The sequence below is a fragment of the Pan paniscus genome, chromosome 5 (assembly GCF_029289425.2).
Source record: "Pan paniscus chromosome 5, NHGRI_mPanPan1-v2.0_pri, whole genome shotgun sequence".
NCBI lineage: Eukaryota > Metazoa > Chordata > Mammalia > Primates > Hominidae > Pan > Pan paniscus.
In genome coordinates, this window is record NC_073254.2 from 47,845,033 (window position 1) to 47,859,895 (window position 14,863).

General features: G+C 47.3%; 1 protein-coding gene across 1 annotated transcript; it reads right to left on the reverse strand.

Moving 5' to 3' along the window:
- Nucleotides 1-440: 440 nt before the first annotated feature.
- On the reverse strand, nucleotides 441-3,557 carry LOC100987395 (acyl-protein thioesterase 2-like). The gene has a single exon (XM_034961847.3). The coding sequence runs from the start codon at nucleotides 3,200-3,202 to the stop codon at nucleotides 2,507-2,509; it is 696 nt and encodes a 231-aa protein (XP_034817738.2). The 5' UTR covers nucleotides 3,203-3,557; the 3' UTR covers nucleotides 441-2,506.
- Nucleotides 3,558-14,863: the final 11,306 nt, after the last annotated feature.

Sequence of the window (14,863 nt, forward strand, 5' to 3'; positions counted from 1 at the left end):
CTGCACAGAGGGACCAGGACTGCACTGACACCTCCTGGCCTAGGGCTCTGCTTCCACAGCTGGGCTGTAGCCCTTCTTTCTTCCGGTCTTCTCCTTTGTTCTGAAGCAGGAGGCCTTCCCAGGGCACTCCAGTTTGCCGTGTTTCTTTCACTCATTCCGCCAAACATATTTATTGGTGGCCAATTTTGTGACATCAATGTGCTAAGCACTGGGGTAGTGGTGAACAAAAGTTAGGTCCCTGTCCATGTAGCTTAGGGTCCAGCTGAGAATACCAACATTTAATGAGACATCACAATGAAATGTGCTGAGAGTCATGGAACAGAGACACCTAATCTAGTGGGAGAGAAAGCAAAGCCCTTTCTAACAACATGAAGTTTATGATGAGAACTGGAGAATGAGTAGAAATTAGCCCCGTAAAAGAATGGGGGCGAAGAGGCTTACTGTTTTATACAAATTGCTTCCAATAGCAGAAAAATGCTTCATGAGATAATTACCTAGATACAGAGTTATAACCAACATTAAAAACAAAACAAGCGGCCAGGCGTGGTGGCTCACGTCTGTAATCCCAGCACTTTAGGAGGCCGATGTGGGCAGATCACGAGGTCAGGAATTCGAGACCAGCCTGGGGAAGCCAACATGGAGAAACCTTGTCTCTACTAAAAATACAAAAATTAACCAGGCGTGGTGGTGGGCGTCTGTAATCCCAGCTACTCAAGAGCCTGAGGCAGGAGAATCGCTTGGACCTGGGAGGCAGAGGTTGCAGTGAGCCGAGATTGTGCCACTGCACTCCAGCCTGGGCAACAGAGCAAGACTCCGTCTCAAAAACATAAAAAAAAGAAAGAAAAGAAAACTAAAAACAAACAAGCAAAGAAAAAAAATGCCTTTCAAAAAGAGAGTATACTTTCAAACTATTTTATAAGACTTAATATAACCCAGTCTGGTAGCAGTGGCTCATGCCTGTAACCCCAGCATTTTGGGAAGCCAAGGCAGGTGGATCTCTTGAGGCCAGGAGTTCGAGACCAGCCTGGCCAACATGGCAAAACCCCATCTCTACTAAAAATTTAAAAACATTTTTTAAAAAAATTAGGCGACCATGGTGGCACATGCCTGTCATCCCAGCTATTCGGGATGCTGAGACACAAGAATAGCTTGAACCTGGGAGGTGGAGGTTGCAATGAGCTGAGATTGTGCCACTGCACTCCAGCTTGGGTGACAGAGCGAGACTTTTATCTCAAAAAAAAAAATTAATATAACCTCTATAACAATATTAGACAAAGACAGTGAAAGAAAGGAAAGCTATAGGCTAATCTCACTGACAAACATACCTGGAAAAATCCTAAATAAAAGTTTTGCAAATGAAACCAAGCCGTGTGTGTGAGCATGTGTGTGTATTTGTGTACAATGCTAACTTGACAATGAAAAATAAAAAATCCATAAATAATGACTTATTTCACTTAGCATAATGTTTTTGAAGTTCCTCACCGTTGTAGCATATAATGTATCACTACTGCATTCCTTTTTTTTTTTCTTTCCTTGAGACAGGGTCTTACCATTGCCCAGGCTGGAGTGTAGTGGTGTGATCATGTTTCACTGTAGTCTCCGCCTCCTGGGCTCAAGTGATACTCCAACCTCTTGCCTTCCGAGTAGCTGGGACCACAGGCACGAGTCACCATGTCCGGCTAATTTTTTTTTTTTTTTGAGGAAGCAATTCCTTTAATTTTATCAGAATCCAGGACACAAGAAGAAAAACACCCAAAAACCACATGGAGACAGAAGACGAGACACAACTCCTCCCCCACCGCCTCCCTGCTCTAGAGTGGGGACAAAGTGGGGGTGAGACAGCTGTGGGGAGACCTGAACCTCAGTCCAGCCCTACAGGCTCCAGGCCTGCAGGGAAGGAGGGTAACAGGGAGGCAGGGCCCAGCCCCCCAGTGTGGGGAAACAGCTGAGGGAAGGCCCCCCTCAAAAGGCTCCACCTCCTCACCAGCACTCCTGCCCAGGGACAGGGAGCCCACAGCAGCAAGGGGACCCCGGGGCCATGGCCACGTTCATGACTGAGAAGCAGCTGAGTGGAGGCAGGAGACACACGATTATCTGGGCAGAATCAGTTGGGGCAGGGGCCTGGGAGGGCCCCATGGGCCAAACCCTAAGGTTACAGGAGGGGGCCCAAAGCGGGGCTAGTGAGTGAGGTCCTGAGTGAGTGGGTCAGTGGCTGGGCCTCTTTCTCCAGCTGCCTGTAGTCCCTCCAATACTGCTGCCAGAGGGGCCCGCCTCCAGGCAAATGGGATAAGAAAGCAGCCTGCCCCTGCTGCAGACAGAGCCAGGTGGCTGAGGCCAGGAAGGAAGGCCCAGCCAGGCCTTGCCACCTGCCCCTAGAGGCCTGTGGGAAAAGGACAGGTCAGGAAGGGTGGGGACAGGGGCTCGACCAGCTCAGACCCAAGATGGTGCCATGCTTGCTTCCTGAGTCCCCCATGAGCTGGGGTACTGCACTGGGGCCAGCGACTAGTTAGACAGGAGGCAGCAGCTTCTCAAGAAATTCCTTCACAGCTGCCATCTCCTGAGGACAGGAGCTGTGCATGACACCCAGGTATGTCTGGAACTGGACCCTGGCAGGTGGGACAACAGACCAGAGCTTCTCAGCCATCAGGGCCCCAAACCGTACGGGCACCATGGGGTCCAGCTCCCCATGGCACTGGAGGATGGCCAGGTCCTTGGCACTGCCATTAGCTGCCTGGGGGAAGGCCCGGTGCAGAGGCGGCCAGCAGCTCAACGCCAGGATGCCAGCCAGAGGGTGGGGGCAGGTGAGGGCCGTGTAGAGGGACAGGGCCCGGCCCTGTGAAAAGCCTCCCAGGATGATTTGATTGGCAGGGATCCCGTTCTTCATTTCATGCTCAATCAAGGCCTTGATGTTCTCTGCTGCCTTCTTGATGCCAGCCTCGTCCTCTGGGGCATCTGGACTCAGCCCCATCAGGTCAAACCAGGAGGGCATCACCATCTTCATGTTGAGGGTCACAGGGATCCTAGGCGCATGGGAACAGATGTACTTGACGTGAGGGAGCCGAATGGCGGAGAGGGCGTCAGCCCAGCTGTGCCCTGTGTCTCCAAGTCCATGTAAAAAAATAACCACGGCCGTTTCCCGCTCAGCTCCAGACACGGTGGCAGCATTGTTGAGCAGGGGCACAGACATGGTGTTACCACACATACACCACACGGCTCCATGGCAGGGGCCTCCACTCCCTGGGACTTCTGAGGCCGCTTGGGTGATTCTCCTCTTTCTCCCGCAGACACACACTCTTCCCCATCGGCCGCCCCCGCCGGAACACTAATTTTTTTATTTTTTTATTTTTAGTGGACATGGGGTCTCCCTATGTTACTTACCTAGCCTGGTCTCAAACTCCTAGGCTCCAGGGATCCTCTTGCCTCAGCCTCCCAAAGTGCTGGGATTACCATGCTCAGCCCATCACTCCCTGTGTTCCTTTCATTTATTTTTTTCTTTGACACAGAGTCTTACTCTGTCACCCAGGCTGGAGTGCAGTGGTATGGTCATGGCTTACTGCAACCTCGACCTCCCAGGCTCAAGTGATCCTCCCATCTCAACCTCCCTAGTAGCTGGCATTCCTTTTTATGGCTGAATAATACTCCATTGCCTGTACAGATCACAATTTATTTATCCATTCATCAGTTAGTGGGCATTTGGGCTGTTTTCACCTTTTGGCTATTATAAATAATGTTGCTATAAACATTTGTATACAAGTTTCTGTGTGGATATATATCTTCATTTTTCGTGGGTATATACCTGGGAGTGGAATTGCTGGATCATCTCATAGATAAATAAAGCCAGACACTAGCTAAAGTGGTAAGGACAGGACAGGCACAGAGGCTCACGCCTGTAATCCCAGCACTTTGGGAGGCCGAGGCAGGCAGATCACTTGAGGCAAGGAATTCGAGACCAGCCTGACCAACATGGTGAAACCCCATCTCTACTAAAAAACAAAAATTAGCTGGGCATGGTGGTGCACACCTGTAATCCCAGCTACTCAGGAGGCTGAGGCAGGAGAATCGCCTGAACTCGGGAGGCAGATTTTGCAGTAAACCAAGATTGTGTCATTGCACTCCAGCCTGGGCCACATAGCAAGTCTCCGTCTCAAAATAATAAATAAATAAATAAATAAATAAATAAATAAAGTGGTAAGAACAGATTTTAATCAGTGACATATTACTGCAATAGGGAAAAGAGTCTAGCTTGAACTGAACTCAACTTTGATTTGTAGAGATAACTGGGCATTTTAAAGCAAGAATGAAAGAACAGAGAGGGTGAGTGGGGACTCAATGACATCAGAGAAGTGACAGATTACAAAAAGTGGGAAGAGGGTTGGTCTGTGTTAAGCCCACCTGGCCTTGTTAGCTGGGGCTTATCATTAGGCTCCTACACTCTCACAGCAGCGGGGAAACAGGGGCCTTACCTTCATCTGTGGGCTGGAACAAACAGTACATTCTTTTGGCAGCCTTGAGTTCTCTCAGTCAGACACTTTAAAGGGCATTAGGGTCATCCTAGAGATGTGGCCTTGAACTGTTAGAAACTATGTTAGTGTTCATGAAAGTCTTTATCAAGTCGGACGCAGTAGCTCACGCCTATAATCCCAGCACTTTGGGAGGCCAAGGTGGGCGGGTCACTTGAGGTCAGGAGTTCGAAACCAGCCTGGCCAACATGGTGAAACCCCATCTCTACTAAAAATACAAAAAAAACTAGCTGGGCTTGGGGGCAGGTGCCTGTAATCCCAGCTACTCAGGAGGCTGAGGCAGGAGAATTGCTTGAACCCGAGAGGTGGAGGTTGCAGTGAGCTAAGAACGGGCCATTGCACTCCAGCCTGGGGGCAACAAGAGTGAAACTCTGTCTCAAAAAAAAAAAAAAAATCCTGGTTTTTTTTTTTTACCTTTTTTTTTTTTTTTTTTTTGAGACAGAGTCTTGCTCTGCTGCCTTGGCTGGAGTGCAGTGGTGCGATCTCGGCTCACTGCAACCTCCGCCTCCCTGGTTCACGCCATTCTCCTTCCTCAGCCTCCCAGGTAGCTGGGACTACAGGTGCCTGCCAACACACCCCGCTAATTTTTTGTATTTTTAGTAGAGGTGGGGTTTCACTGTGTTAGCCAGGATGGTCTCGATCTCCTGACCTTGTGATCTGCCCACCTCAGCCTCCCAAAGTGCTGGGATTACAGGTGTGAGCCACCGTGCCCAGCCCCTGGTTATCTTTTTGTACCTTTTGAAATATATGTAAATATACTGGTTTTGCAAACATTAAATTAATAATAAAAGCCATGCCATAGCAGACTACATCATATATAGGTATATAACCAAGAAAGAATTACTGTCTAGAATTTACAAAGAACTCCACAAATCGATATGAAAAAGACAACCAACCCAAGAGAAAAAAAAATTTAAATATAGGAAAGACAATCCCTCAAAGAGAAAATAGAAAATGCAAATTAATACTGACATTTTGGGCTTCAAAAAAAAGCAAATTAAAATAACGACAAGGGCTGGGTTCAGTGGCTCACGCCTGTAATCCCAGCACTTTGGGAGGCTGAGGAGGGTGGATCATGAGGTCAGGAGTTCAAGACCAGCCTGGCCAAGATGGTGAAACCCCATCTCTACTAAAAATACAAAAATTAGCCAGGTGTGGTGGCAGGCGCCTATAATTCCCGTTACTCAGGCGGCAGAGGCAGGAGAGTTGCTTGAACCCAGGGAGGGGGTGGGGGCGCAGAGGTTGTAGTGAGCTGAGATCGTACCACTGCACTCCAGCCTGGGCAACAGTGAGACTCCGTCTTAAAATAAATAAATAAATAAAATAAAATAAAATAAAATAACGATGAGGTGAAAAAAATAAAATTAATAAAATTAAAAATAAAATAATAAAATAACAAGGCGACATTCATTAAATTGGCAAAGACAGGTTTGGGAATATCAGATGTTGTTGAAGCTCCAGGGCAACAGGGACTCTCTTCTAGTGGATGGGAGTGTAAACCAGAAAAACCACTGTGGAGACCATTTGGCAATATCTAGTAGAGTTGATAATACAACTCTACTTATGAGCTTATACCCAGCCTCTCCCACATTTGCTCAAGAAGGCATGCAGAAGTATGTTCATTGCAGCATTTTTTAATATAACAGTATATAAAGTAATTGGAAATACTTTAAAATCCATAAACAGAAGAATGGATACATTATTTGTGATATATTTATATAATTGAATATTAAAGAGCTGCGTTATCCAACATGGTAGCAATGAGCCACATGAGGCTATTTAAACTTAAATTTAAATAATTAAAATTACGTCTATGTTTCACATTTTAAAAATTTAAATTTAGTTCCTCGGCCAGGCACGGTGGCTCACGCCTGTAATCCCACCACTTTGCCGAGGCGGGCGGATCAGGAGGTCAAGAGATCGAGACCATCCTGGCCAACAGGGTGAAACCCCATCTCTACTAAAAATACAGAAATTAGCTGGGTGTGGTGGCACACGCCTATAGTCCCAGCTACTCAGGAGGCTGAGGCAAGAGAATCGCTCGAACCCTGGAGGTGGAGGTTGCAGTGAGCTGAGATCATGCCACTGCACTCCAGCCTGGCGACAGAGCAAGACTCCGTCTCAAAAATTAGTTCCTTAGTCACATTAGCCACATTTCAAGTGCTCAGTAGCCACATGTGATTAGTGAGTACCCATATTAGACAATGCTGATATAGAAAATTTCCATCATTGCAGAAAGTTCTATTGGACAGCACTGTTCTACAACATAAAATGAGCTAACTGGGTCTAAATATTTCAAAAAGAAAAAAAAACAAAAAACATCAAAATATAAGACTCAAAAATATGAAGTTCATCAGAAAAAGAAGGCAAGTTGTAGAACACATAGAATATCCTCCTATTTAAAATTTGGTACAGCATGATGACTATAGTTAATAACAATGTATTGTAGGCGCGGTGGCTCACACCTGTAATCCCAGCACTTTGCAAGGCTGAGGAGGGCAGATCACCTGAGGTCAGGAGTTCGAGACCAGCCTGGCCAATATGGTGAAACCCCATTGCTACTAAAAATACAAAAATTAGCTGGGTGTGGTGGTGCGCACCTGTAGTCCCAGCTACTTGGGAGGCTGGGGCAGGAGAATCTCATGAACCCGGAAGGCAGAGGTTGCAGTGAGACGAGATCACACCATTGTACCTCAGCCTGGGCGTCATAGCAAGACTCCCTCTCAAAACAAACAAAGTAAAACAGGCCAGGCATGGTGGCTCATGCCTGTAATCCCAGCACTTTGGGAGGCCGAGGGGGGCGGATAACGAAGTCAGGAGTTTGAGACCATCCTGGCTAACACGGTGAAACCCCGTCTCTACTAAAAATACAAAAAAAAAAAAAAAAAAAAATTAGCTGTGTGATGGCTGACGCCCGTAGTCCCAGCTACTTGGGAGGCTGAGGCAGAAGAATGACGTGAACCCAGGAGGCGGAGCTTGCAGTGAGCCGAGATCGCGCCACTGCACTTCAGCCTGGGTGACAGAGCGAAACTCCGTCTCAAGAAAAAGACAAACCAAACCAAACCAAACCAATATATTGTATTCTTGAAAAATGTTAAGAGATTGAATGTTGTGTTCTCACCACAAAAATGGTAATTATGTGAGGTAATGCATATGTTAATTAGCTAGATTTAGTCATTCCAAGTTTATATATGCTTCAAAATAGCATGTAATACCTATGGAAACTAAGAATTAGGCTGGGCACAGAGGCTCACACCTGAAATCCCAGTGCTTTGGTAGGCCAAGGCAAGAGGATTGCGTGAACCCAAGAATTTGAAACCAGCTTGGGCAACATAGGCAGGCCATGTCTCTACAAAAAATACAAAAAATTAGCTGGGAGTGGTGGCTGGAGCCTGTAGTCCCAGCTATAGGCTGAGGTGGGAGGATCACTGGAGCCCAGGTGTTTGAGACTGCAGTGAGCCTTGACTGTGGCAGTGCACCCCAGCCTGGGAGACTTGTCTCAAAAAAATAATGAAAATAAAAATAAAAAAGCAGGCCAGGTGCGGTGGCTTACGCCTGTAATCCCAGCACTTCAGGAGGCTGATGTGGATGGATCACTTGAGGCCAGGAGCTCAGGAACAGTCTGGACAACAAGGAGAAACCCCATCTCTATCAAAAAATACAAAAATTAACTGGACATGGTGGTGCATGCTTGTAGTCCCAGCTACTCTGGAGGCTGAGGCATGAGAATCTCTTGAATCCAGGAGGTTGAAGTTGCAGTGAGCCAAGAAGATCACTCTACTGCACTCCAGTCTGGGTGACAGAGCTAGAATTTGTCTCAAAAATAAATAAATAAATATTTAATAAATAAATAATCAAACCAAAACCAAACCATCATGTCCTATATGATAAATATGTAAAATTTATCTGTCAATTTAAAAATAATAGGCTGGGCACGTTGGCTCATGCCTGTAATCCCAGCACTTTGGAAGGCCAAGGCAAGTGGATCACCTGAGGTCAGGAGTTTGAGACCAGCCTGGCCAACATAGTGAAACCCTGTCTCTACTAAAAATACAAAAATTACCTGGGCGTATAATCCCAGCACTTTGGGAGGCTGAGGCAGGTGGATCATGAGGTCAGGAGATTGAGACCATCCTGGCTAACATGGTGAAACCCCATCTCTACTAAAAAAAATACAAAAAATTAGCCAGGCGTTGTGGCGGGCGCCTGTAGTCCCAGCTACTCGGGAGGCTGAGGCAGGAGAATAGCGTGAACCCAGGAGGCGGAGCTTGGAGTGAGCCGAGATTGCGCCACTGCACTCCAGCCTGGGTGACAGAACGAGACTCTGTCTCAAAAAAAAAAAAAAAAAAATTACCTGGGCGTGGTGGCGGGCTCCTGTAATCCAGCTACTCTGGAGGATGAGGCAGGAAAATTGTGGAACCTAGGAGGTGGAGGTTGCAGTTACCCGAGATCACGCCACTGCACTCCAGCCTGGGTGACAGAGTGAGACTCTGTCTCTAAATAAATAAATAAATATAATAAAATAGGCCAGGCGTGGTGGCTCACGCCTGTAATCCCAGCATTTTGGGAGGCTGAGGCTGGTGGATCACCTGAGGTCAGGAATTTGAGACCAGCCTGGCCAACATGGTGAAACTCTGTCTCTACTAAAACTACAAAAATTAGCTGGGTATGGTGGCACAGGCCTGTAAACCCAGCTACTCGGGAGACTGAGGCAAAAGAATCACTTGCACCCGGGAGGCAAAGGCTGCAGTGAGCCAAGATCGCACCACTGCACTCCAGCTTGAGCAACAGAGGGAGATTTTGTCTCAAAAAAAGAAAACAATAATAATACTAATAATCCAGAAATAAATAAATAAAAAGTTTGGAAGAAATTGATGACATTCATTGTCTCCAGGGGAGGGAAGTATGTGGATGAGGGATGAAGTGGGAGGGAGATTGTCACATATACCCTTTTTCTTCTTTTACACTTCAAACCCTGCAGTTGTATCATGTATTCAAAAATAAAATAAATTTTCCAGTACCAATCAAGCCAAGAAAAAGGCCGAATATGTGTACAATCTGTATGGATGTTGACATACCATATTTATTAGTTATTTATTGAAAGCCATCCACCAGGTTATTATTTTTTATTTTTTATTTTTGAGACAGAGCCTTGCTCTGTCACCCAGGCTGGAGTGCAATGGTGTGATTTTGGCTCACTGCAACCTCCGCCTCCTGGGTTCAAGCGATTCTCCTGCCTCAGCCTCCTTAGTAGCTGGGATTACAAGTGTGTGCCACCATGCCCGGCTAATGTTTGTATTTTTAGTAGAGACGGGGTTTCGCCATTTTGACCAGGCTGTTTTTGAACTCGCAACCTCTAGCCTCTAGTGATCTGCCCCCCTCGGCCTTCTAAAGTGCTGGGATTACAGGCGTGAGTCACCTCACTGTGCCTAGCCCTAGGTTATTTTTAAAACATACTCTTGTGATTCTTCTCTGTGATGATTCTACATTTCCAAAGTGTGAAATTTATCAGTACTGACATTTCCTGTCTTTTTTTTTTTTGAGACAGAGTCTCGCCCTGTCGCCCAGGCTGGAGTGCAGTGGCACGATCTCGGCTCACTCCAAGTTCTGCCTCCCAGGTTCACTCCATTCTCCTGCCTCAGCCTTCCGAGTAGCTGGGACTACAGGCGCACACCACCACACCTGGCTAATTTTTTGTATTTTTAGTAGAGACGGGGTTTCACCATTTTAGCCAGGATGGTCTCGATCTCCTGACCTCGTGATGTGCCCACCTCGGCCTTCCAAAGTGCTGGGATTCCAGGCGTGAGCCACCACGCCCGGTCTTTTTTTTTTTTTTTTTTTTGAGATAGAGTCTTGCTCTGTCACTCAGGCTGGAGTGCAGTGGCAGGATCTCAGCTCACTGCAACCTCTGCCTCCCGGGTTCAAGCAATTCTCCTGCCTCAGCCTCCCGAGTAGCTGGGATTACAGGTGCCCGCCACCATGTCCAGCTAATTTTTGTATTTTTAGTAGATACAGGGTTTTGCCATATTGGCCAGGCTGATCTAGAACTCCTGACCTCAGGTGATCCGCCCATGACGGCCTCCCAAAGTCCTGGGATTACAGGCATGAGCCACCGCACTGGGCCTGTGTTACTTATTTTAAAAAAGAGGGCAAATTATTAGTGTTGGTGTGGTATAAGGTGAAATATATTTGATCTTTGTTCCCGTTCCCGTCACAACTCCTAACAGTTGGAATTTCCAGAGTGATGAGTGTCTTTTGTTGTTTTATTTTTTTCTGAGACGGAGTCTTGCTCTTGTCACCCAGGTTGGAGTGCAATGGCGTGATCCCGGGTTCAAGCAATTCTCCTGCTTCAGCCTCCCAAGTAGCTGGGATTACAGATGCGCGCCACCACACCAGGCTAATTTTTGTAGTTTTAGTAGAGATGGGGTTTCATCATATTGGCCAGGCTGGTCTCGAACTCCTGACCTCATGATCCGCCTGCCTCAGCCTCCCAAAGTGCTGGGATTACAGACGTGAGCCACCTCGCCTGGCTGTTGTTTTATTTTTTAACTTTTTTTTTTCCTTGAATAGAGACAGGCAAATTACTATGCTGCTTAGACTGGTTTTTAACTCTTGGGCTCAAGTGATCCTCCTGCCTCTGCTTCCCAAAGTGTTGGGCCACAGTGCCCGGCCAAGAGTGTCTTTTATTATTCATAATGAGCTCTTTTGGATCACACCAGAGTTTATGCTAATGAGATGAGTTAGGGTGAGGCCCCTAAGTAGCCTCAGGATGGGGCTGGGCACCAGAAAGACCAAGGTATTAAAGGGGTAGATTTGGAATTTTCAGCCTCACCCACCAACTTCCAGGAAAAGGAGTGGTGTTTGAAGATTAAGCTTTATAAAAACTCCTTTTTTGGCTGGGCATGGTGGTTCATGCCTGTAATCCCAGCACTTTGGGAGGCCGAGGTGGTTGGATCACGAGGTCAGGAGTTTGAGACAAGCCTGGCCAACATAGTGAAACCCCTGTCTCTACTAAAAATACAAAAATTAGCCGGGCATGGTGGCGCACGCCTGTAGTCCCAGCTACTCGGGAGGCTGAGGCAGGAGAATCGCTTGAACCCGGGAGGCGGAGGTTGCAATGAGCCGAAATCAGGCCACTGCACTCCAGCCTGGGCGACAGAGCGAGAATCTGTCTCAAAAAAAATTTTTTTTGAGACAGAGTACTCTGTCACCCAGGCTGGACTGCAGTGGCGTGATCTTGGCTCACTGCAACCTCTGCCTCCCCGGTTCAAGGGATTCTCCTGCCTCAGCCTCCCGAGTAGCTGGGATTACAGGTGCCCACAACCATGGCTGGCTAATTTTTGTATTTTTAGTAGAGATGGGGTTTCGCCATGTTGGCCAGGCTGGTCTCGAACTCCTTACCTCAGGTGATCTGCCCATCTCGGCCTCCCAAAGTACTGAGATTATAGGCGTGAGCCACCACACCTGGCCTCTAAGAACTCTTTTTTTTTTTTTCCGAGACGGAGTCTTGCTCTGTCACCCAGGCTGGAGTGCAGTGGCCCGGCCATAAAAACTCTTGAACAAGAATGGATGGGGGCTGGGCACGGTGGCTCATGCCTGTAATCCTAGCCCTTTGCTGAGGTTGGCAAATCACTTGAGGTCAGGAGTTGGAGACCAGCCTGGCCAACACAGCAAAACACTGTCTCTACTAAAAATACAAAAAGTAGCCAGGCGTGGTGGAAGGTGCCTGTAATCTCTGCTACTCAGAAGGCTGAGGCTGGATAATCCCTTGAACCCAAGAGGTGGAGGTTGCAGTGAGCCGAGATCTTGCCATTGCACTCTGGCCTAGGCAACAGAGTGCAACTGCCTCTCAAAAGAAAAAAAAAAGAATTGATGGGTTGGCAGGGTACTGACACTTGGAGGTGCTGGGAGGGTGGTGCCCAGATGGGCCATGGAAGCGCCAAGCCTCTTCCTCCCGAAAGCTCACCCTATGCATCTTTTAAATCCAGCTATTCATCTATATCTTTAAAACGTCCTTCATAATTAAGTGATAAACGTGTTTCCCTGAGTTCTGTTAGCAATCCTAGCAAATTATGAAGCCAAGGAGGGGGTTGTAGGAACCCTGATTTATAGCAGGTTTGTCAGAAGCACAGATCACAGCCTTGGTCTTGGAATTGGCATCTAAAGTGGGAGGCAGTCTTTTGGGACTCAGCCCTCCCCCTGTGGAATCTGATACCATCTCCAGGTAGCTAGTGGCTGAATTGAATCAAATAGGCCACTCAGTGTTTGCTGGATAGTTAACTGTTTGGTGTGTGGAGAAAAAGTCCCATACATCTGGTCACAAGTGTTTTGTGTTGTGTGAGCAGACAGGGAGGGTCTTCAGGGATTACAGAAATTTAATCACCCTGAGCAATTGGCTTGTTTTACAGCCTCCTGCCCTGCAGCCTCTTTTTTCCTAAACCCTGTGTTGAGTGCAGTCACCTAGTTGGTTAAAACTGGCTCCTGGCAGACCCCAGAAACTTGTAGATAAACCCGAGTGAAAGTTCCTCATTACCATGCTGAAATCTCCATCCTGGGAGGAGCTGTGGCTTCATTCTCATAGCATGTGACCTGTGTGCGGGCGTGAGGATTCACTGTGTTTCCAAAACTGGGACCCCTCCTCTACATGCAATGAGGCACCCTCTCCCCTCCCCATCGCCCCCTAAAATCCTCCTGTCACTTCTCTCCGGGAGACACTGCTTTGAAGAATCCTCCCAGTGCTCTCCTTACTTGTGACGAGTAATTAAACTCCTATTGATTAAAACCTGCCTTGTGGAGAGTCATTTGTTATTTGCCAGGCAAACAAATCCTGTTTTTTTTTCAGGTAACGAGAGTATGGTGGAAGAAAACAGTTTAGGTCAGGCACAGTGGTGCATGCCTATAATCCCAGCACTTTGGGAGGCCGAGGCAGGTGGGAGGAACACTTGAGCCCAGGTGTTGGAGACCAGCCTGGGCAACATAGTGAGACACCCCCAACTCCACCCCCATAAAAAAAAAAAAAAAGATGTAATCCCAGCACTTTGGGAGGCTGAGGCAGGCGGATCACCTGAGGTCAAGAGTTGGAGACCAGCCTGGGCAACATGGTGAAACCCCGTTTCTATTCAAAATATAAAAAAATTAGCCAAGCATGGTGGTGGGCGCCTGTAATCCCAGCTACTCCAGAGGCTGAGGCAGGAGAATTGCTTGAACCCGGGAGGTGGAGGTTGCAGTGAGCCGAGATCCTGCCATTGCACTCCAGCCTGGGTGACAGATCGACACTTAATCTCCAAAAAAAAAAAAAAAAAAGAGGCCAGGCACAGTGGCTCACACCTGTAATCCTAGCACTTTGGGAGGCCGAAGCGGGTGGATCACCTGAGGTCAGGAGTTTGAGACCAGCCTGGCCAACATGGTGAAACCCCATCTCTACTAAAAATACAAAAATTAGCCGGGTGGAGTGGCATGGGCCTGTAATCCCAGCTACTTGGGAGGCTGAGGCAAGAATTGTTTGAACCCGGGAGGTAGAGGTTGCTGTGAGTTGAGATCGTGCCAATGCACTCCAGCCTGGGTGACAGGGTGGGACTCTGTCTCAAAAAAAAAAAAAAAAAGTTTGTGTTTACAGTTGTATAAGGAAGTGGTGAGTCTGTGAGGTTTGCTGAGGCTCAGAAATTAATACCCCAAAATATGCCAACACGCTGAACTGAAGAAGAAACTTCAAGGTTTCTCTGACCTCTCTTCTCAATCAGCTCTCCCACAGGCAGGATGAGTTATTCTCTGAAGTTCCTTTATCTGCTTCAAGTCCAGACATACCACAAAGAATAATTGTTTTCTCTTCCCCTCCCTGTAAGATCAGGAATGGAATCACACCTGAGCAGGTCCTTTCCCAAAAGAGTCTGTCTCTCAGCTCATTCACATTCCACAGAGAACTATTCAAAACTCAATCTCTATCTCTGGGCCCATTCATTCTCCCTAATAATCGCCTATGGCCCCTCAAGAGAATTCCTGTTCCCTATCCCATAACCTGTTTTGCCAGGATGGTAAATAAGCTCCTGAACCCTGTGGTGGATTGGTTAATTACTCTGTGGTTCTCTCTGTGTACACATTAATCCATTTATATGCCTCTTCTCCAATGCACCTTTTTGTTTGTTTGTTTGTTTGTTTGTTTTTTGGACAGACTCTCGCTCTGTCGACAGGGCTGGAATGCAATGGCACAATCTCAGCTCACTGCAACCTCCACCTCCTGGGCTCAAGTGATTCTCCTGTCTCAGCTTCCCGAGTAGCTGGGATTACAAGCACACGCCACTGTGCCCAACTAATTTTTATATTTTCACCATGTTTCCAGGCTGGTT